Below are 21,559 nucleotides of genomic sequence, written 5' to 3'. Positions count from 1 at the left end.
TCATGGACTTTCCTGCCTAAGCTGGCTTTGAACCATGATCCTCAGATCTAAGCCTCCTGAGTAGCTAGGATTACAGGTGTGAGCCACCAGTGCCCAGCCATCTTTTAGTTTTAGCACAAGGAAAAAAAGAGGGTCATGCAATGGGGAAGTAGCAATACAGGTATATTTTATTTCACATTTTATTAGTAGACAGATGGGCCAAAAAAAAAAGAAAAAGAAAAAAAGACAAAATAAAACCACTAAAAGGGGAAGTCAACAGAAAATGCATCAGATAAATCTTTTCTTATAAGTTAAACTGAAGAAAAACATCTACAATTTCATCTAAAAACTATTAAAGTCAGGTGTATCCTGCTGGTTTCAGAATAGTTGAAAATTGCATCTGAATCTTTTTAGTTGTAAATGTAAACCTTTTTTAAAAATCAGGACAAGAGGGTGGGAAGTTAATTTTCAGCAGAGAACTTACATATACTGTCCCCTTCCAATCTTTTACTAAATATACACTCAAACATAAAGAAACCAGCAAGTAAAGAAGCAAATAAATGCCAGGGAAGGGGAAAGGAAGGAACAGACTAGAGGGGAAAAAAGTAGAAAAGAACTCTGGAATGATAAGGAAAAGGAAGGGAAACTTTTTAAGAAAAGCAACAATGGAATCATGATATTATACCTTCTCCACTGAGCTTCAAAATACATGAACTGAAGAGAATTCAGTGAGGCCTCAATTAGAATCAAAAGTAATCTTAAAATGAAGGATTCTGAGTTCATTTCACACCAAATAAGCAGTACAAGTGTACTCACAAAGTTCTGGTGTGAGCCTGAGACTCCCATCCACTCTCCCAAAGAGAAAACATACTCAAGTATTTTTCCACAGGATATATCCTCAGGGACAAGTCTGGAACCAGGATCATATGGGTTTTATAACTCAGTCTAAACTACCAGAATATCTACCTGCCAACAAGTCAGCACACCCCAGTCTCCTGGAACTAGTTGTAATCATCTGAGGCAAACCCAGCCAACACCACCACCACCAAGAAGTGCTGAGAGGTAACAACTTCCACTTGGCTCTCTGGCTCCCTGAGTCAACATGCAACACATGCTAAACAGGGCCTAATGGGATAGCTGAACATCACAGCACCTCCCAAAACGCTGAGGTGCCAGAGCTGACCTGGGAGGAAGACGTTTCAGCCGTAAGGGGAACAAAAGGTGGAATTTTAGTGCTCTATGAGAATGAGACCAACCTATTGGCTGTAAACTTGTGGGATGGGGAGCATTGCTTTGGCTCTAGGTTTTTGCAGGTTATCTGGAAGCATTGCTCGAAGTATGGGGAACAACAAGCTAGTTCTAGTATCCTTCTAGCAGAGTTTGTACTCCTGCATAGCTGCTCTGGTTCCTTGAATCTGGAATCAAGGGTACAATATAGCAGCTCTGTGGGATTAAATAGATACTCTGGGACCAGGCTCAACAGTGTCCCTGAAGAACTGTAACATGTTAAAATAGTCCCATTTAATAAAAGACCAAGCTTTAGAGGCTAGAGAGGGCTTCTGGGAAATAGCATGTTTGGGAGAGTTTGAAGAGTGAATGAAAACCCTGAGATCAGAAAGGAGGGAGGAGCTGTGGGAGTAAGGACCATCTACTCTGGACATCCACCTATTCCTGTCCCTAGTCTGCCCTTTGGTTCTTTCTGAACTATGATCTGAAGAAAAAGGAGATGATACTGGTGCACAGGGATCTTATGTAGGACTGCAGTCAGTCCTTGCTATGTTTCCTTCTGAAATCTGATTTTGCATTATAGAGGTTTTTTCCAAAGAACAGTATGAACTCACATACCCCAGCAATAAAAATCACCTTCAAATTCTGAAGTCCCTGGATGGTGAAGGCTACTGGATCTCACTCTTGATTGAAGCAACACTTGATTAAGACCTGGGAAACAAAGCTGTAATTGCATGGCCAAAAAAGCCTCGCCTTGCCCGGGCTGAATGAAAACTGCCAGCAGTCAACTCCCTGGTCCTACCAGAAAAGAAAAACCCAGGGGAGCTCCATGCACAATTTCTGCCTGCACTCCACAGCCAAAAGTACATCAAAAGAAAAAATTCCAGATCACACCCAACAAAGAAAGCAGGAACCAGTCACTCATGTCTCACACACATCCACGTTTATCACTATAAGCACAGTTCAATGAAAACCAAAATCTTAACACATGCACCTAGGATTAATACTGAGTAGTTAAAAGTAGCTACTTAAATTAAAATAACAACAACAACAAAACCTCATGGTGAGAATGAATCCTTGAGGGGAAGGCCAAGTTAAATACATAAACAGGTGTTTTCTCTCCCGGTTGTAGTCACCAGTAGTTAACTTTTTCCCTCAGTAGCATCAACCAAAACTGGTGTGTTTTTTTTGTTTTTTTGTTTTTTTTTAAAACAAAAAGCCAAACAAAACACTTTGCTCTCCTCACTAAAAATCCACACACTTTCCTCCCCATTTGCCCCAATCCCTGGTGGGAATAAAAATAACCCTGCCTTTAAAATAAATAGCAACCAAGTGCTCAGGTCTATGTAAAGTATGAATATTTATTTCAGGCTTTAGATCCCAATTGATTTCAAAAAACAAAATCTGATTTCTCTCCTCATAACTGAGGCCACCATGTTAAGATGACTTCATGGAGGCAGAAGAAGCGCATTTTACCAGGCTTAGCGTGAAGAAGTCCCTGACGCCCACCATAGCCCAGCCTTAGGAAAGGAAAGAAACAAAATTTACTACAATGGGTCTGAACAAATATGCACACACACTAATGTAGATGAGCAGCTAAACCTTGGCCAAAAAAAAAAAAAATTTTTTTTAAGTTTGTTTTCTGGGATTTTTTTTTTTGTTTTTTTTTTCCCCATTTTCTTTTGCTACCCAGCATATGCAGCACTTATGAACTCCCAATGGGTTCCCAGCTTTAAACACATAAAATGTCTTTTAACTAATTCTTCAGGAATCTAAAATCAGACCAAATGTGTTTTGCTGTGAACATTCTGGAGACTCGAAGTGAGGGGGAGTTTGGATGATGGTGGCGGTGGTTTGTTTTGTTTTGGGGGGGGGAAATCAATACAGTGATGAAGGGTAATGAATGCAAGAATTCAGACATTCTGTGGAGGGTTACTCTCTCTCCATTAAAGGTCCATAAAAAGGAGCAAACTGATCCACAGGGGAGTCAGCAGGAGCTGTGTGGTTTCCCCACCCCTGTGAATAAGTTTTTGCTGAGGGGCCACTGCTAGGTCCCCACTTGGCTCCCCTCCCTTTGGCCTGAGACGGCAGGGCAGTACAGGGCCATTGAAAGAGCCCGTCACGACTCCTCATTCCCAGAATCGTCATCATCATAACAGTCGGCATCTTCCTCCTCCTCATCTTCATCATCAATGTCATCATCATACAAGTCGTCATAAAGCAAATCTGAGCTGTTGTCATTGGAAGGCACTTTAGTTTTGATGCAGTATTCCGCCAGAGTTGTGGGGACCTTTACTCCATCTTTTTCTGCTTCGGCCTTAGTGGCTGAAACCTGTTTCCTGAAGACAGGATGATATAAAAATGGTTATAAGTCTGTCTTAAAGATGGATTTATAACTGGCTTTAATCAAGATTACTTCTCCATCTGCTTTCCAAACTTTGTTGCCTGTCTAAAAGCACCTGGCAGGTTACCTATACATACACTTAAAGCTCACTTGACTATTTTGGGGGAAAATAAACAATGTGAACAGTTTAAAGCAATAGTTCTTAAATGGCAGACATTGTTTTCGGACGAAGGGTCCTCTTTTTTCACCACCAACCTCATTACGAAGCCCTTACTAGATTACAATCGCTTTAAAATCCCAAACAATTTATTTTTGCTGCATCCCAAATCTCATTGCTTTCTCCAATACCAACACATTCAGGTCACCAGAGTTGTTTAGTGCTTTGTTTTTTGGTGGTATAGGAACAGAATCTCAGGCCCTCAAGTACTCTAGGCAATCATTCTGTCAATAAACTATACTATATGGAGTTTCCTTCCTGCGATTGTGATCTTCAGGTCTCAGCATCCCGAGTACTTTTTGCCAATCCTGGAGCTTGAACTCGGCCTGGGTACTGTCTTTGGACTTTCTCAAGGCTAGCACTTTACCTTTTGAGTCACAGTACCACTTCCGTTTTTTTCTGTGTAAGTGGTACCAAGGAATCGAACCCAGGACTTGGTGAATGCTAGGCACTCCACTACTAAGCCACCATGCTCCTGGCCCCCAATTTTGTTTTGTCATACTTGAATATAGATGCCTTTTTTGGTCTAGATCAGTTTGTTCCCTCAATCTTCCTCCTTGGTTTATGTCAATTTAAAGAGGCTTACCCTACTAACCTTTTATTTGAATGAAGGAATACTGTGCTAAACAACTGAGATACAAGCTCCATGGGCAACTCAATGGCAAATAGCCATCTAGGCACTCTTTCAATCACCCTTCATGTCATCATTATCACCCAAACAGGGATGGGAGGGGGAACCTGGGGAAAGGCAAAGGAAGGGCTGACATTGTCCAAAAAGACTTACAAAATGGTAACCCTGTGTACATCACCTTCATAGTACTAAATTATATTTTAAAAAACAAGTCATGGCCTGGGAGTTTGGCCTACTGGTAGAGTGCTCGCCTAGCATGCACGAAGACTAGCGTTTGGTTCCTTGGTACCACATATGTAGAAAAGCTGGAAGTGGTGCTGTGGCTCAAGTGGTAGAGCACTAGCCTTGAGGAAAGCCCAAGGACAGTGCTCAGGCCCTGAGTTCAGTCCCCAGAACTGGTAAAAACAAGTCAGCCAGGCATGGTGGCTCACGCCTGTAATCCTAGCTACTTGGGAGGCTGAGATCTGAAGTTCAAGGTTCAAAGCCAGCCTGGGCACTAAAGTCTATGAGACCCTTATCTCTCCGATTAGCCACCAGAAAACCAGAAGTGGCGCTGTGGCGCAAAGGGTAAGCTTGAGCTGAAGAGTTCAGAGGACAACGCCCAGGCCCAGAGATTCAAAAGCCCTATGACTGATACCCCCCTCCCCCCAAAAAAAAGCAAGAGTCACTGGGGCCGGGAGTGTGGCCTATAGTAGAGTGCAGCCTATAGTAGAGTGCTCATTTAGCACACAGGAAGCCCTGGGTTTGATTCCCTGGTATCACACAGAAAAGGCTGGAAGTGGTGCTATGGCTCAAGTGCAGAACGTTAGACTTGAGCAAAAAGTGCCTAGGCCCTGAATTCAAGCCGCAGGACTGCAAAAAAACAAATCAAGATTGGAAAAAAAGGAATTGGAGAAATAACTGGAGCTCAAATTCCAGTACCACTCAAATCAAGAAATTAACTTCAGTTTCCTTGAACACACCAGTTTTTCCTGAAACATTTCTACAAAATAGAAACGAAAGGATTACTATCAAACACAGTTTATGAAACCAGCATTACATACATCTCAAACCAAGTAAGTGACCCAATGACAGAAGACCAATCTCTGATGAACACAGACACAAAGTTCCTTAATACTTGCCAACAGAATTCAGCAACCAATTAAAGTTTTATCTCAGAGATGAAAAGCTGGTTTAATATGTGTAAATAATATATATATATATACATTAACAGAGCCAAAAACAAGAATCACAAAACATCATCTCAATAGATGAGAAAAGAGCCTTAGATAAAATCCAAAATGTTGGGCCAGGAGCGAGGCCTTGTGATAACAGTGCTTATCTAGCATGACCTGGGTTCAATTCCTTAGTACCACATACAATAGAAAAAGCTGGAAGTGGTGCTGTAGCTCAAGTGGTAGAGCGCTAGCTTGAGAAAGTCCAAGAAGAGTGCTCAGGCCCTGAGTTCAAGCCCCAGGACTGACCCGCAAAAAAAAAAAAATCCAGAATCTGTTCATATGAAAAACTGCATTAGTTAGGAATAGAAAGAACATATTTCAACATAATAAAGGCTGTATGTTACAAAACGGCCAATTTCCTCTAAAATCAGGAACAAGGCAAAGATGTTCACTTCATTCCTTTTAACTGTGGATTCCAAGCCAGAGCAATAAGGCAAGAGAAAAAGGATCCACACGGAATGAAATCACACTATCCCTATTCACAGAAAACATGATCCTACATCTAGGGGACCTCAACGACTCCAGCCTCAAGTTCCCAGATGTGATCGATAACTTGAAGCAAGTATCGGTATACAAAAATCAGTAGTTTTCTGTACCAAAAATGTTATAATCATAGGGAAATCAGGAAAAATTCCATTTACAATAGTCTGAAAAAAATAGGAATAAACTTAATCAAAGAGAAAAAAACCCTATAATAAAAACTATAAAAATATGAAAAAAGAGCTGGATGCCAGCGGCTCACACCTAAGGACCTAAGGACCATAGTTCAAAGCCACTCTGAGTAGGAAAATCTGAGACTCTAATCTTCAATTAAACACCAAGGAAGCTAGAAATGTAGCTATGGCCAAGGTGTTAGAATGCTAGCTAGCCTTGAGCACAAAAGCCAAGGGACAGTGCTCAGGCACAGAGTTCAAGCCCCAGGCTCAGCACAGTAAATAAACCAATCTGAACAAAGAATTCAAAGATGACATCAGGAAATGGAAAGACCTCCCATGTTCATGGATAGTACAGAATTATTCATGTGAAAATGGCCATACTGCCAAACGATGATCTACAAATTTAATTCAATCCCCATCAAAATTTCTCAGTGACACTCTTCACTGACATAGGAAGAACAACTAAAGACCTCAAGTAGCTAAATCGATTTTAGGCAAATAAAGCAATGTAAGTGGTATCACAATCACAGTCCTCAAACTACTACACAGCTATAATAACAAAAACAGCTTGGCATTGACACAAAAACAGTGCTAAAGATCAATAGAATAGACTAGATGACCCAGAAATAAAGCCATATACTTATAGTTATCTGAGCCTGGGAGCTGTCTCTGAGCTCTTCAGCTCAAGGGTATGTCAGCCTCTTTGGTAGTTAGGATTACAAGGCGTGAGCCACTGGCACCCAGGAGTAAGAATTTTTTGGGAAGAATCCCAGGGCACAGCAAAAAAAAGAGACAGATTTAACAAATGGGATTATATAAAAATAAAAAGGGTTGAATGGCAAAGGACACAGTTACTAAACTAGAAAAGACAGCCAAAAGACTGGGAGAAGATCTTTACCAGCAATATTCTGACAAAGGCCTAATATCCAAAATATACAAGGAGCTCAAAAATATTAATAAATGGGCAAAGGAGCTTTTAAAGAGAGACTTTATAAAAGAAGAGGTTAAGAATGACAAATGAACACATGAGGAAATGTTTAACATCTCAGGCCATAAAGGGAATGCAAAGCAAAACAGCATGGAGATTCCTTCTTACCCTACTTAAGATTGGCCAACACTGAGAATTCAAATAAATGCTGGCAGGGATACTGGATAAAAGGAACCTTATCACACTGTTGGTGGGAATGTAACCACTCCAGAAGGCAGTACAGAGATTCCTTTAAAAAAATTTAAGTATTGACAGAATTTCCACTCTTGGGCATCTACCCAGACCATCACAAGCCAGGATACCATATAGACAGTTGCACTATTCACAATAGCCAAGTTTAAAACAAAACAAAAAACAGTCCCGACGCCCTCCACTAAACAAGTGGATCAAGAAAGTATGCTACATCTGGTGCCCAAGGCTCACCCTTGTAATCCTAGCCACGCAGGAGGCTGAGATCTGAGGACTAAGGTTAAGAGCCAGCCCAGGCAGAAAAGTCCATGAGACTCATCTCCGGTTAATGACAAGATGAAAGTGGTGCTGTGGCTCAAGTGGTAGAGTGCTAGCCTTAACAGCACCTATCAGGCCCAGAGTTCAAGCCCCACAACTGACCCCTCCACCCAAACAAACAATGCTTTTCTTGTGGCGGTTACTGTTTGTGTTGGCTTTTTTTTTTTTTTTAAAGGGGAAGGGCATAGGAATGGAGGGTGAACTGATGCAGTCATGGTCTCTCGGTCTCTCTCTTTCTCTCTCTCGATCGATCTCTCTCTCGGTCTCTCTCTCCTCTCTCTCTCCCTCCCTCCCTCCCTCCCTCCCTCTCCATACATATATATGGGTGTGTATGTAAACATACACACACAAATGAACTATGCAACTCTCTCTACACATACATATATATGGGTATATATGTACACACACACACACACACACACACACACACACGTAAACTATGCAACTTGTAGGCAGGGATGGGAGGGAGAAACTGGGGCAAAGGAATGGATAAAGGGGTGACACTGGACAAGAAAACTGTACTCATTAGGGTATAAGGCCTTGAGTTCAAGCCCCAGTACCAGCACAGAAGAAAAAAGGTAGGGGAGGGGGGTGGTGAAGGACATTAGTTTCCTCATTTAACCTGGGAAGACCTTCTTTTGCCACTCTTAAGTGGCCATGCCTTGCTCCTGAGGCTTCTGGCTTCACTCTGCCTTCTTACCATTCTCCTGACACATCTTACCTGTCCCTAAGGTTCTAACCACTCTCCTGTAATCCTAGCTACTCAGGAGGCTGAGATCTGAGGATCATGGTTTGAAGCCAGCCCAGGCAGCAAAGTTCATGGGACTCCAATCAATCACAGAAAAAGCTGCCAGTAGCACAGTATCTCAACTGGTGGAGTGCTAGCCTTGAGCAAACAAAACCCAGGGACAGATCCCAGGCCCAGAGTTCAAAGCCCCAGAACCAGCAAGAGACAGATGATTGATAGATAAAATAGATATAGCACTATTTTCGGGGTGCTGCTTCAATATCCAAGTTCACTAGATTCAAGTAGAAATTTTCCCTTTCCATACTATAAATATAACTGACAAGAAACATCCTGGAGTTGTTAGAATATACATTTTGGGTTATAAAAAGATAAGATAAAAAGACAAAACAAAGTCTTACCTAATGATTTCAGCATATTCTTTGTCTTTTCCTTTGCTGTCCCTCCATTTCCTGAACATAACCGAAGCATCCACATTGGCTGGGGAGAAGGTGTTGGGCTCATTAAGCAGTGAGATTACACTTAACAGGATAGTCCTGAAAATGGGAAAAGGATCAGTTGTGAATATCCACATCCAATTTTCTGACAATTTAAGGTCTTGGATAATAAAACTTTGCTTTCAGTATTCAGTTGTCTAAGCTAGAAAACAAAGTACTCACCAGGCATGGTGTCACACAGGAAGACCACAAAAATCAACAGAAAACTATCTGCTTATTGGGGGACAGGACAGAGCAAATACATGAATCTAGAAGGCACTATCTCAACTACCTAAATGTTACATCCTACAAAAGGCAGGTGTCTAGAATTAAAGATTATTAAAACAAAGTTAGGTGGAGCAGGAAAAGAAAAGTATGAATTTTTTTTTTTTGTCTTTGGTAGTGGGGCTTGAACTCTGGGACAGGCACTGTCTCTGAGCTCTTCAGCTCAAGGCTACCACCCTATCCCTTGAGCCACAGCACCACTTCCAGTTTTCTAGTGATTAATTGGAGATTCCTGGGCTGGCTTTGAGCAGGAGCCTCAGATCTCAGCCTCCAGAGTAGATAGGATTACAGGTGTGAGCCACTACACCCAGCTAAAACATTTTAATTTTTAAGGCCATTTTCTCATGGAAGAAGGGAAACATGATATACCAGCTATCCTATTTACATTGTGGGCATTTAAAGACATCTGAGGGGTGGGGAGCGGTAGCCTAGTAGTGAGAGTACTCACCTAGCATTCGCAAAGTGTTAGATTTCTCAGTACCACATACACAGAAAAAGCCATACATAGTGCTGTGGCTCAAGAGGCAGAGTGTTAGCCTTGAGCAAAATGTGTCCAAGGACAATGTCCAGGCCCTGAATTCAAGCCCCAGGACTGGTATTAAAAAAAAAAAAAGACATCTGAAAAATATTAAGTAATTCATATCTATAAGCAAAATGAAAACTTCTCAAGAGAATAGAGGAAAGGCAAAGCCTTTGAAGATCTAATCTCTGAATAGTCTACCTTTACAATATATACTGAGTACCTGTCTTTCAGAGGAACCAAGTAAGAAGTCAAATGTAGAATGGTGAGCAAATTAGATGCCACCTTTGAGTTTCCAGTGCTAACAGGTCTAGTAGAGTGACACAAAATTTAGCATTTCAAACAATCTTTTTTTAAATTTTTACATCATATTTCAAATGACATGTTTAACAAACAAGTATTCAAGAAGGGAATCCCTATATACAATCACTGGCACTTAGATTTTAGAACGTAATTAAAATTGGGCTGGGGGGGGGGGGGCTGGGAGTTTGGCCTAGTGGTAGAGTGCTTGCCTAGAATGCACGAAGACCCAGGTTCGATTCCTCCGTACCACATACATAGAAAAAAAAAAGCCAGAAGTGCTGCTGTGGCTCAGGGTAGAACACTAGCCTTGAGGAAAGCCCAAGGACAGTGCTCAGACCCTGAGCTCAAGCCCAGGACTGGCAAAAAAAAAAAAAAAAATTGGGCTGAGGGTTTGTATGTCGTAAATACATATTAATCTATGTAATAAAGCATTATGTCTATAGAGTCATAAATTTTATGTCTATGTAGTGTTTATATTCCCAATACCATGTCCATAGCATTAGGTAAATATTGAGTTCTCGCTCTTATACTCAAATAGTCAATCTTAAAAAGAGGCCACTGTGGCACAAAAAGAGCTCCAAGACATCCCAACCTTCTCATACATTTTTTTCTCTGAAAGTTCTGTGCATATATATACATATATGTATATATATGGAAAAAGATGGAAAGAATTATATTTTTCTACCTTTTCTCATTGCTGTTCTAGCAAAACCCTTTTTGCTCATGGCCCCAAACAAAAAAATAAAGGGAACTAGGCAACTAGATATTTGATTTAATGAAATCTTTTCCTAATTGTGGGAAAGTATTCCTGTTACTTGATTATTCAGGATTATGACTAGGACACTTTCAAATAAACCTCTGTCATCTGCTCCTCCCCCTCCCTGTCCCTTTTGTCAGTCCTGGGACTTGAACTCAGGGCCTGAGCACCGTCCTTGGGCTTTTCTATCACTTGAGCCACAGCACCACTTCTGGCTTTTTCCGTGTATGTGGTAAGGGAAATTGAACCCAGGGTTTTGTGCATGCTAGGCAAGCATTCTATCACTAGGCCTTGCATCCTGCCTCCCCTCTCCAATTCCTCCTCAATGAGGTTAGGGATAATTCTTAACTGGGTGTGCCTGTGATTCATGCTTACAATCCCAGCTACTCAGGAGACTGAGATATGAGGATCACTGTTAGCCTAGGCAGGAAAGTCTGTGAGACTCCTTCCTATCTCCAATTAACCACCAAAAAGCTGGAAAGAGATGTGCTTCAAGTGATAAGAGTGTCAGCCTTGAGTGAAAAAGACAAGCAGTACCAGCATGTATGTGTGTGTGTGCATGTGTGTGCGAACATGTGCACACACACAGAGTTCTGAGCACTACCAGTAATTCTAGGCAGATGAAGTTCCAAAAAGCATTCCCAAACTATGTCCCTTAGAAAGTCACAAACACCAAAACACAAGACTATTTCATGGCTACATTGGCCTTAGAGACAAAAGATACTAGAAGGTAAAAGGTTTCCAAAGCAAATACAAAAGATACTAGAAGGTAAAAGGTTTCCAAAGCAAATATAGAGCAGACCATGAAGATCTTAGGAGTGATTCAGAAATTAACTCTTAGTTGTGAGGCCTCTAACTCAAAAAGCATGAAAACAAGAGGGAAAAAAAAAATCTCTGTAGTGAAGTTGGGAAATGTCCCCTTAGTCTCAAATAGCTTGCAGACCCAAGGAGGGGGGGAAGGAAATGCTCAGTTCCAAGCTGCAAAGAGCATCCTGTTTCAGAGGGAAAGATTAATATGAAAAGAACCCATTGTCAAAGAAATCTGGTTTAAAAGTAGGCCAGTCTCTAAAATTTACAATGCAAAACACTCAGAGTGCGTCTTTAATGAACAAGTGAAAGGAGAAATGTTGAATTTCTTTGGGCAGCATGACATATTACCTAGAAGGAATGCAATGATAAAAACCTTGCTGAGCTGGGCCCAGGCACAAAAGGACCTGAGACTCTTATCTCCAATTAGCCTCTGTGCTCGTTATTTTTGAGATAGGGTCTCACTTTCAGCCTGGGCACAGTATGTGGGCCTCTAGCCATCTATTTTTTTTATTTTTCTACCAGTCCCGGGACTTGAACTCAGGGCCTGAGCACTGTCCTTGGGCTTCCTCAAGGTTAGAGCTCTACCACTTGAGTCACACCACTTCCAGCTTGTTCCGTATATGTGATACCAAGGAATGGAACGTGGGTCTCCGTGTACGGTAGGCAAGCACTTTACCACTAGGCCAAACTTCCATCCCCTCTAGCCATGCATTTTAGACTTCTGTGCTAGCTAGCTAGCTTGCTGTCATACCCAGCTCTCAGTTGAGAAGGGGTTTCTCAAGCTTTCTTTAGTCTAGGTTGACCTGAAGCCATCATGTTCCGAACTTCAACCTCGTAAATAGAAAAGCTTCCAAAATAACTATCAAAAGCTCACCTGGAAGTACAGCTCAAGTGGTAGAACCCCAGCCCAGCAAGCATGAGGCCTTATGAATTCAAACCTCAGTACTGTCAAAATAAAAAACTTTAAATATCCTCTGTCCCGAACCCAAAGTACAATGTCTCCCTACTGGTAATATGAAAACAAGGTGGCAATGCCTTCCGTATTCATGACCTAGCCTTCCCTTATGCAACTGATGTACACTTTTCCAAAAATAAATAAATAAATAAAAATAAACATAACTATATACATATAAAAACCTATGTCTCTATAGACATGTTTTACTTTCTAAAATTAAAAGCCTATGACTCTATAGACATGTTTTACTTTCTAAAATTAATGTTTCTATTGACATACAAACCCTTAGCCTAATTTTGATTAAGTTCTAAATACTAAGTCCCAGTGATTGTAATAAGATTCCCTTCTTGAACACTCGTTTGTTAAACTTGTCATTTAAAATATGATGTAAAAATCAACGTTAATAAAGAAAAAAAATCTATAATGGACTTTAGTGCCCAAGCTGGCTTTGAACCTCGATCCTTAGATCTCAGCCTCTTGAGTAGCTAGGATTACAGGCGTGAGCCACTGTGCCCAGCTCAAAATTGTCTTTGACACCTGCATTTGTTTTTGGAGGGGGGGGGGTTGGTTGTGGGGCTTAAATTCTGGCCTGGGTGTTGTCCCTGACCTCTTCAGCTCAGTGCTACTTCCAGTTTTCTGGTGGTTGTTAATTGGAGTCTCATGGACTTTCATGCCCAGCCTGGCTTTGAACCATGATCCTCTGATCTCAGCCTCCTGAGTACTAAAATTAGAGCCATCACACCCAGCAATTCAGTCTTTTTCTGTTCATTAGCTCACACTTCATTCAGTTTCTATCCATCACTAAAGTAGATGCCATTTTTATGTTTTGTGGTATTTGTTACACATTATTCTGTTTCCTAGTAAAAATCCGTAATACCTTTGTAGGGCTGCCAAAATAAAGAAACATATTTTAGGGTGAGATGTTTAAAAAAGAGTAATCTATTGTGTAACAAGTTCTGGAGGATAGAAGATTGAAATCAAATTACTGTGACAGTTTCCTGTTCCCTCTAAAACCTATAGTGTAGAGTCCTTGCTTCTAGCTTCTCTTCTTTGTCATCAAAATCCTTGACATTCCCTGGACTGTAGATTCATCTTTCTAACTCTGCGCATATTGTCATGTGACTTTCTCTCTGTGTTTTTAATGAATATTTGTTACAATGGAATAAAGACCCACCTTACTATAGATCACACTTTACCTATAAAGGTCACACTGTAAATCAGGATAAAGAATTTCAATATAGGCCGGGAGTTTGGCCTAGTGGTAGAGTACTTGACCAGAATGCACAAAAACCCGGGGTTTGATTCCTCGCTACCAAATACATAGAAAAGCTGGAAGTAGTACTGTGGCTCAAGTGATAGAGCGCTAGCCTTGAAGAAAAAGCTCAAGGACAGTGCTCAGGCCCTGAGTTCAAGCCCCAGGACTGGTTAAAAAAAAAAAATTTCAATATTTGGAGGAAACCAGGTTGGAGGTGAGAAAAACAATTAAACCCAAATAATGACAGAAAGCAAAAAGGAATTATAGAAAAACTGAAGCCACAAACATGGCTCACTTCTGTAAACTATAAAGAGTTCTGAAACAAGGAAGTTCATCCTTCCCACATCCACAATCATCACAGAAGTAAATAATATAGAATCCTCAAGGAAGGATGCTATAATCCTCAGACCTCATATTCACCAAACTGTAATTTAAAGTATAATGGAAACACACACACACACACACACACACACACACACACACACACACACACACAATTTTTGGCTTGTAAGGACAATGGGAAATTAATATTGCCTAATGATGAGCAATTCTCTCCGGAAGTACAACTAGAGGACACATTTCACTAAGACAATAGGCAGCAAAAGGGTACACCATTTAATGGTAGAAAATTGGGATTATGCTACAGAACAGTACAGAATAAAAATCTTGGCTGGGAATGTGGCTTAGTGGTAGGGTGCTTACCTAACATGCATGAAGCCCTGGATTCCTCAGGGCTTCATACACAGAAAAAGTCAGAAGTGGTGCTATGGCTCAAGTGGTAGAGCACTAGCCTTGAGGAAAAGAAGCTCAGGGACAGTGCCCAGTCTCTGAGTTCAAGTCCCAGAACCAGCACAAGAAAGGAAAGAAGGAAGAAAGGAAAAGAAAACACAGTAATAAGAATCCTAAATAAAGCAACAGTCACATCTTCTGAGGGAAGGTGTGCCACTGAATGAGGGGAAACTTAACAAGGGGAATGAAAAATGGTGACCATGGTTGAAGAAGTTCATTTGTATGTATGAAAACAGAACAATTAAATCTGCTTCAATTATTTTGGGAAGGGAAGGGTGGGACAGAGGAGAATAATACAGGACATGTGTGATTAGTATAGTATATGCATGTTTACAATGGAACTCCTTTGAACAACTACTATATGCTAATATATATAATATACATATTGTATATATAATATGTATGTATATATGTGTGTGTGTATATATATACACACATATATATACACATACATATTTTTTTTTGGTAGGTCATAGGACTTGAACTCTGGGCCTACGTGTTGTCCCTGAGTGCTTCAATTCAAGGCTACCACCCTATCCCTTGAGCCACAGTGTCACTTCTGTTTTTCTGGTGATTAATTGGCAATAGTAGTCTCACAGATTTTTTTTTTTTTGCCAGTCCTGGGCTTGGGCTCAGGGCTTGAGCACTGTCCTTGGACTTTCTCAAGGCTAGAGCTCTACCACTTGAGCCTTAGCACCACTTCCGGCTTTTTGCTATGTATGTGGTACCAAGGAATCGAACCCAGGTCTTTGTGCATGCTAGGCAAGCACTCCACCACTAGGCCAAACTCCCGCCCCAGTCTCACAGATTTTTTTTTTTTTTTTTTTTTTTTTTTGCCAGTCCTGGGCTTGAGCTCAGGGCCTGAGCACTGTCCTTGGATTTTCTCAAGGCTAGAGCTCTACCACTTGAGCCTCAGCACCACCTCTGCCTTTTTTCTATGTATGTGGTACCGAGGAATCAAACCCGGGTCTTCATGCATGCAAGGCAAGCACTTTAACCACTAGGCCAAACTCCCGGCCCCTCTCACAGATTTTTTTAGGGACTTTTTAGTGCCTGGGCTGGCTTCCTCAGATCTCAGCCTTCTGAGTAGCTAGAATTATAGGCATGAGCCACTGCACTCAGCTCTGTATGCTATTTTTTTTTCTTTTCTTGACAGTCCTGGGGCTTGAACTCAGGGTCTGAGCACTGTCCTTGACTGTCTCGAGGCTAGAGCTCTACCACTTAAGCTGTAACACCATTTTCGGCTTTTTCTATGTATACGGTACTGAGGAATGGAACTCAGGTCTTCATGAATGCTAGGCAAGCACTCTTACCGCTAGGCCAAATTCCCGGCCTTTGTATGCTAATTTTTAAAAAGGAAAAAAAGGTGGGAATCAGTGACCCAACCTGCAATCCCAGGACTCAAGAGACTGAGGTCTGAGGACAGTGATCTGAAGCCAGCCCAGACTAGCATCTCCACCAAAAAGAGAAGGCTATGAAGTGGAGCTGTGGCTCCAGTGTCAAGTAGCGGGCCTTGAGCCAAACAGCTCAGGCTATAAGTTCAAGGCCTGTATAGAGACAAGAGACAGAGAGACAAGCACATACATACATTAAAAGAGAAGAAAAATGGTAAGAGGGAAGGGGAAGGGAAGAGGGGGAAAAGAAAGAGGGAAGGGAAGGGGGAGGGGAAAGAAGGTGAAGGGTAACAAATCATGGACTTAATGTAAGAAAGAATTCTAGTTCAAAACTTCCCTCCATGGTGAACTTTATGGAAATGGGAGTGGCATGCATTAATGCTTAATAAACTCACCATCTCAAATACTTCTTAAAACTGTAACTGAAGTGCCAGGTGCCAGTGGCTTACACTTATAATTCTAACTACTGAGACAGCTGAGATTTCAAAATCTCAGGTTGAAGTTAGTCTAGGAAGGAAAGTCTGCTCTAAGATTCTTGCCTCCAATTAACCACCAAAAAGCCAGAAGTGGAGCTATGGCTCAAGTGGTTTACAAAATCTAGATACATACGGTCATATAGGATCAGGCTAAATGAAAGGATCTCCAGGATATGGAAACAAGAGCTTTGTCTTATGTGATTGTTATTTCTCTTTTGTTGCCCTTTGGTTAATCTCATATTGTTATTGTATATGACTTTGTTACCTGGCATTTTATATATGCATTTATTTGTTTATCTGAAATAGAAAAGGGGAAGGGGGGAAAGCAAGATTATTGGGAGGGGTGATGGGAGGGAAATGGGGGAAAAAATGAGAAGGGGTATCAGTGTATGAGAAGTAATGCACGTAGTATCTGGCAAATATAACTGTAACCTCTCTACACAATTTAAAAAAAAGAAAAAAGCACAGAGACAATGTCAGGCCCTGAGTTCAAGCCCCCCAGGACAGGTACACAAAAACAAAACCAACAAAAAAATAAACCCAAAAAAACTGCAGCTGAAAAAAAAAAAAAACAACCAAATATAGAAAGCTTCCTTTCACATAAATTAAAAGACAATGAATTAAGACTCATACAAAACATATTATCCAAGAGGTAGACTTCTTCAGTCCCAGCTACTTGGGGGGCTAAATCAGGAGCTCAAACTCAGGCTGGGCAACATAGTAGTAAGACTGTCTCAAAAAGCAAAACAAAATAGAACGAAACACCAAATAGTATTAACACCTTACCTCACATTCTGAGTAGGATTCCACCTTTCTGAGGGGAGTTCGCCACTCTGTGGGTCATCTACAGGTGGATGAAGAATCGAAATGCATACATCTCCATTCTATAAGAAACAAATATCACACTACATAAATACCTAAAAAGTGATTGCGTTCAGGAGACTAAGGTAGGAAAATCTAAAGTTAGAGGCCATTAAAAAGACTGACCAGAGCTGGTTGCCAGTAGTTCACACCTGAATCCTAGTTACTTAGAAGACTAAGATCCAAGAACTGTGGTTCAAAGGACTGAAAAGTTCTGTGAGACTACCTTTAATTACCCACCAAAAAGCTAGAAGTGTATGTGTGGCTGAAGTCAAGAGTACAACTCAGGAATAGCATACCCAGGCCCTGAGTTCAAGTTTCTGGATTGTTGTGTGCATGTACACATGAGCAAGCACACACATACATACACAGAAAATCACCCACCATAAACAAGTTAGTTTCCTTCCAGGAATGTTTCTTTTCTTTTCTTCTTCTTTTTTTTTTTTTTTTTTTTTGCCAGTCCTGGGCTTGAGCTCAGGGCCTGAGCACTGTCCTTAGATTTTCTCAAGGCTAGAGGCTCTACCACTTGAGCCTCAGCACCACTTCCGACTTTTTTCTATGTATGTGGTACCAAGGAATCGAACCTGGGTCTTCGTGCATGCTAGGCAAGCACTCTACCACTAGGCCAAACTCCCGGCCTCAGGAATATGTTTCAACATATACAAATCAGTAAATAGAATACAATACATGAATAAAATCAAGGACAATAATCATCTCAATAGACCCAGAAAAGGCCTCTGACAAAATGCAACCTTTTATATAAATCCCTGAAGAAAATAGGAATCACGTTATTATACTTGAATTTAATAAAGTACACACACACACACACACACACACACACACACAAACTAGGCACAAAACTTTTCGTTAAAAATTAGAAGACTAACTGGTTATTTGAAATTGGATAGGGAAGGGGGGAAATGAAGATAAGCGGGAGGAGGGTAGAAGGGAAATGGGGACCAAGACATGAAAAAGGGTATCAATATTTGTAAAGTTATGCATCTTCTATCTGGTGAATATAATGTATCCCTTCTATTAATCACAATAAAAAATTATTAAAATAAATAAAAATAAAAATTAGAAGACAAGAATTTCTAATTTCCTTCTCTCTCTCTTTCCTCCTGCCCCCTACTCCCTCAATGCCAATTCTGGGGCTTGAATTGAGAACCTGGATGCTGTCCCTGAGCTCTTTTTTGCTTTCTAAGGTTGGTGTTCTAACACCTGAGCCACAGCTCCACTCTAGATTTTCAATGGTTAGTTGGAGGTAAGAGTCTTCCAGACTTTCCTGCTTTGGCTCATTTCAATTCCAATCCTCAGATCTTAGCTCCTGAGAAGCTAGTATTATAAATATAAGCCACAGGTACCTGGCTACTTTCTCCTTTTTAATAGTTATTATAAAAAAAATGTGATGTACTGAGGGGTTACAATTTCATGAGCCAGGTAATAAATGCATTTCTTTTTAGACAATGTCATTCCTTTCTTCCTCCCAAGTTTTTCCCTCCTGTCCCCACCCACAAGTCATAAAATTCATTTTCACCAGTGATTAGTGAGTACCACTGCTCCATTTATTTACCCTTGACCCCTCCATTTCTGTGCCCTCTTACCCTCCCAAAGACAGATAAATGAGTAAATAAAAAAAAGAAAAACAGCAACAAAGAACAAACTTCTTGCTTCCATTTTCTGGGGTTCATTTTTGAAAAATATTATTTTATATGATCAGAGGCACATAGGCATTGTTCCTTTTTGTATTTTCTCCATTCTTTTTCTTTTCTTTTCTTTTGTCAGTCCTGGGACTTGAACTCAGAAACCTAGGCTGTTTTTGCTCAAGGTGAGCACTCTACCACTTGAGCGGTACACAGGGACATTTCCAACTTTGTTTATGTGGTACTGAGGTCAAACCCAGGGCTTCATGCATGCTAAGGAAGCCCTCTACCACTAAATCACATTCCCAGCCCCTCTCCAATCTTATATTTAGCATTGTGCTTGAATTTTTTACATATATTTTTTTATTATAATAGAAGGGTTACATTATATTCACCAGATAGAAGGTACATCACTTCACAAACATTGATACCCTTTCTCATGTGTCATGGTCCCCATTTCCCTCCCCCCCCTTGAATTTTTTTATTATATATCTATCTGTCTATATCTATAGATATAGATTTTTTTTTTGACCAATCCTGGGTTTGAGGTCAGGGCCTGAGCACTGTCCTTGAACTTTATCAAGGCTAGAGCTCTACCACTTGAGCCTCAGCACCACTTCTGGCTTTTTTCTATGTATGTGGTACAGAGGCTCTAGCCTTGAGAAAGTGTCCAAGGACAATGCTCAGGCCCTAAGCTCAAGTCCAGAACTGGCAAAAAAAAAAAAAAAAAAAAAAAAAAGAAAGAAAGAAAGAGAAAACTAAACATGGTACTGTGGTCAAGTGGTAGAGCACCAGCCTTGAGCTGAAGAGCTGCTAAGGGCCAGTGCGCAGGCCCAAAGTTAAAGATCCACCACCGATGAAGGGGAAGGGGAAAGGGGAAGGGGAAGGGGAAAGGGAAGGAGAAAGGGAAGGGAAAGGGGAAGGGAAGGGGAAATACTTTATGGCTCAGGAGATAAGAGCAAGAACTGACAAATAGGATTGCATCAAATTAAGAATCACAGCAGGGCCAGGAGTTTGGCCTAGTGGTAGAGTGCTTGCCTAGCATGCACGAAGACCGGGGTTCAATTCCTTGGGTTCAATTCCTCGGTACCACATACATAGAAAAAAGCCAGAAGTGGTGCTGAGGCTCAAGTGGTAGAGCTCTAGCCTTGAGAAAGTCCAAGGACAGTGCTCAGGCCCTGAGCCCAAGCCCAGGGCTGGCAAAAAAAAAAAAGAATCACAGCAAAGGAAACAATTACCAGACTAAAAAGACAGCCAAAAGAATGACAAAACAACAACAACAATAAAACAACTGTGGGCCTGGAGTGTGGCCTAGTACTCTATTCACTAAGCCCTGGGTTCAATTCCTTGGCACCACACAAAGCCCAAAGACAGTACTGGGGGGCCCAGAGTTCAAGTCCTAGGACTGGACAAAAAAAAATTTTTTTTATGACAACTATTCATCTTACAGGGGCTTAATAACTACACTTCTTATCTCTCATCTCTTTTTGCCATCCCTTGGTTATCTCATATTGTTACACTATTTCACCTTGTTATCTGATATATTTTATGTGTCCTTAATTGGTTATTTGAAATTGGATAGGGAAGGGGGGAAATCAAGATGAGCAGGGGAAGGGTGGGAGGGAAATGGGGACCATGTCATGATGTTTGTGAAGTTATTCACCTTCTATCTGGTGAATATAATATAACCCTTCTATTAATCACAATAAAAAATTATTTTAAAAAAAATAACCACTTCTTTAAAAAAAAAAAAAAAAAAAAAAACTTGAAAAGCTGCATGCCAGTGGCTCATGTCTGTAGTCCTAGCTTTTCAGGAGGCTGAAATCTGAGGACTGTGTTTCAATGCCAGCCCGGGCATTAAAAAGTCCATGAGGACTCTTATCTCTAATTAACCACCAGAAAACCAGAAGTGATGCTGTAAACCAGCAGCTTAGACCACAGGCAAGCACCACAACAAGACAAGCTTATTATTACATTCAAGAGTAAAACCTAGAAATGTATAACATAGAATCATTTTTTTTCTTTTTCTTTTTTTGCCAGTCATGGAGCTTGAATTCAGAGCCTGGGTACTGTCCTTGAACACTTTTTGTTCAAGGTTAGTGCTCTACCACTTGAGCCACAAAGCCACTTCAAGCTTTTTCTATGTATGTAGTACTGAGGAATCCAACCCAGGACTTTTTGCATGCGAGAAGAGCGCTCTACCCAGGGTATACTAACTGAGCACTCTATCACTAAGCTATGTTCCAGTCTATTTTAGGAATTAACCAGAAAAATAAATCTACAGACAAATTTATGATTACAAAGCTTACCTCGTAAATGTTGGGGTGCCACATTTTGGTCAAGAATCTGAAGGTAGGTGGTGAATATGGGTAGTCAATAGGAAATTTAATATGTGCCTGAAAAAAAAAAGAAAGACATGCTAATAAATGAAAATAATTCACCTAATAATTCACCCTGTTAAACCCCCAAAGAAACAAAAGCTCCTTTCTATATATCGTACTCCTAAGAATAAAACAGCTCATTT

The 21,559-nt window shown here is 40.8% G+C and overlaps 1 protein-coding gene across 1 annotated transcript in view; it reads right to left on the bottom strand.

Annotated features, from left to right (window-relative positions):
* Positions 1–2,542: 2,542 nt before the first annotated feature.
* Positions 2,543–21,559, bottom strand: part of Ube2r2 (ubiquitin conjugating enzyme E2 R2) — a 56,464-nt gene continuing 37,447 nt past the window's right edge. Inside the window, exons 2-5 of the mRNA XM_090330118.1 lie at positions 21,345–21,431; positions 17,318–17,415; positions 8,913–9,047; positions 2,543–3,545 (exon numbers count right to left, since the gene is read on the bottom strand). Of these exons, the coding sequence (XP_090186244.1) occupies positions 3,326–3,545; positions 8,913–9,047; positions 17,318–17,415; positions 21,345–21,431 (540 nt within the window). The 3' untranslated portion in view covers positions 2,543–3,325. The remainder of the gene's footprint in view (positions 3,546–8,912; positions 9,048–17,317; positions 17,416–21,344; positions 21,432–21,559) is intronic.

Source organism: Megascapheus bottae, chromosome 3 (genome assembly GCF_031878675.1).
Source record: "Megascapheus bottae isolate mThoBot1 chromosome 3, mThoBot2.hap1, whole genome shotgun sequence".
NCBI classification, from domain to species: Eukaryota; Metazoa; Chordata; class Mammalia; order Rodentia; family Geomyidae; genus Megascapheus; species Megascapheus bottae.
The sequence above is the reverse complement of the archived record's forward strand: the minus strand, read 5'-3'. Positions and strand labels throughout refer to the sequence as shown.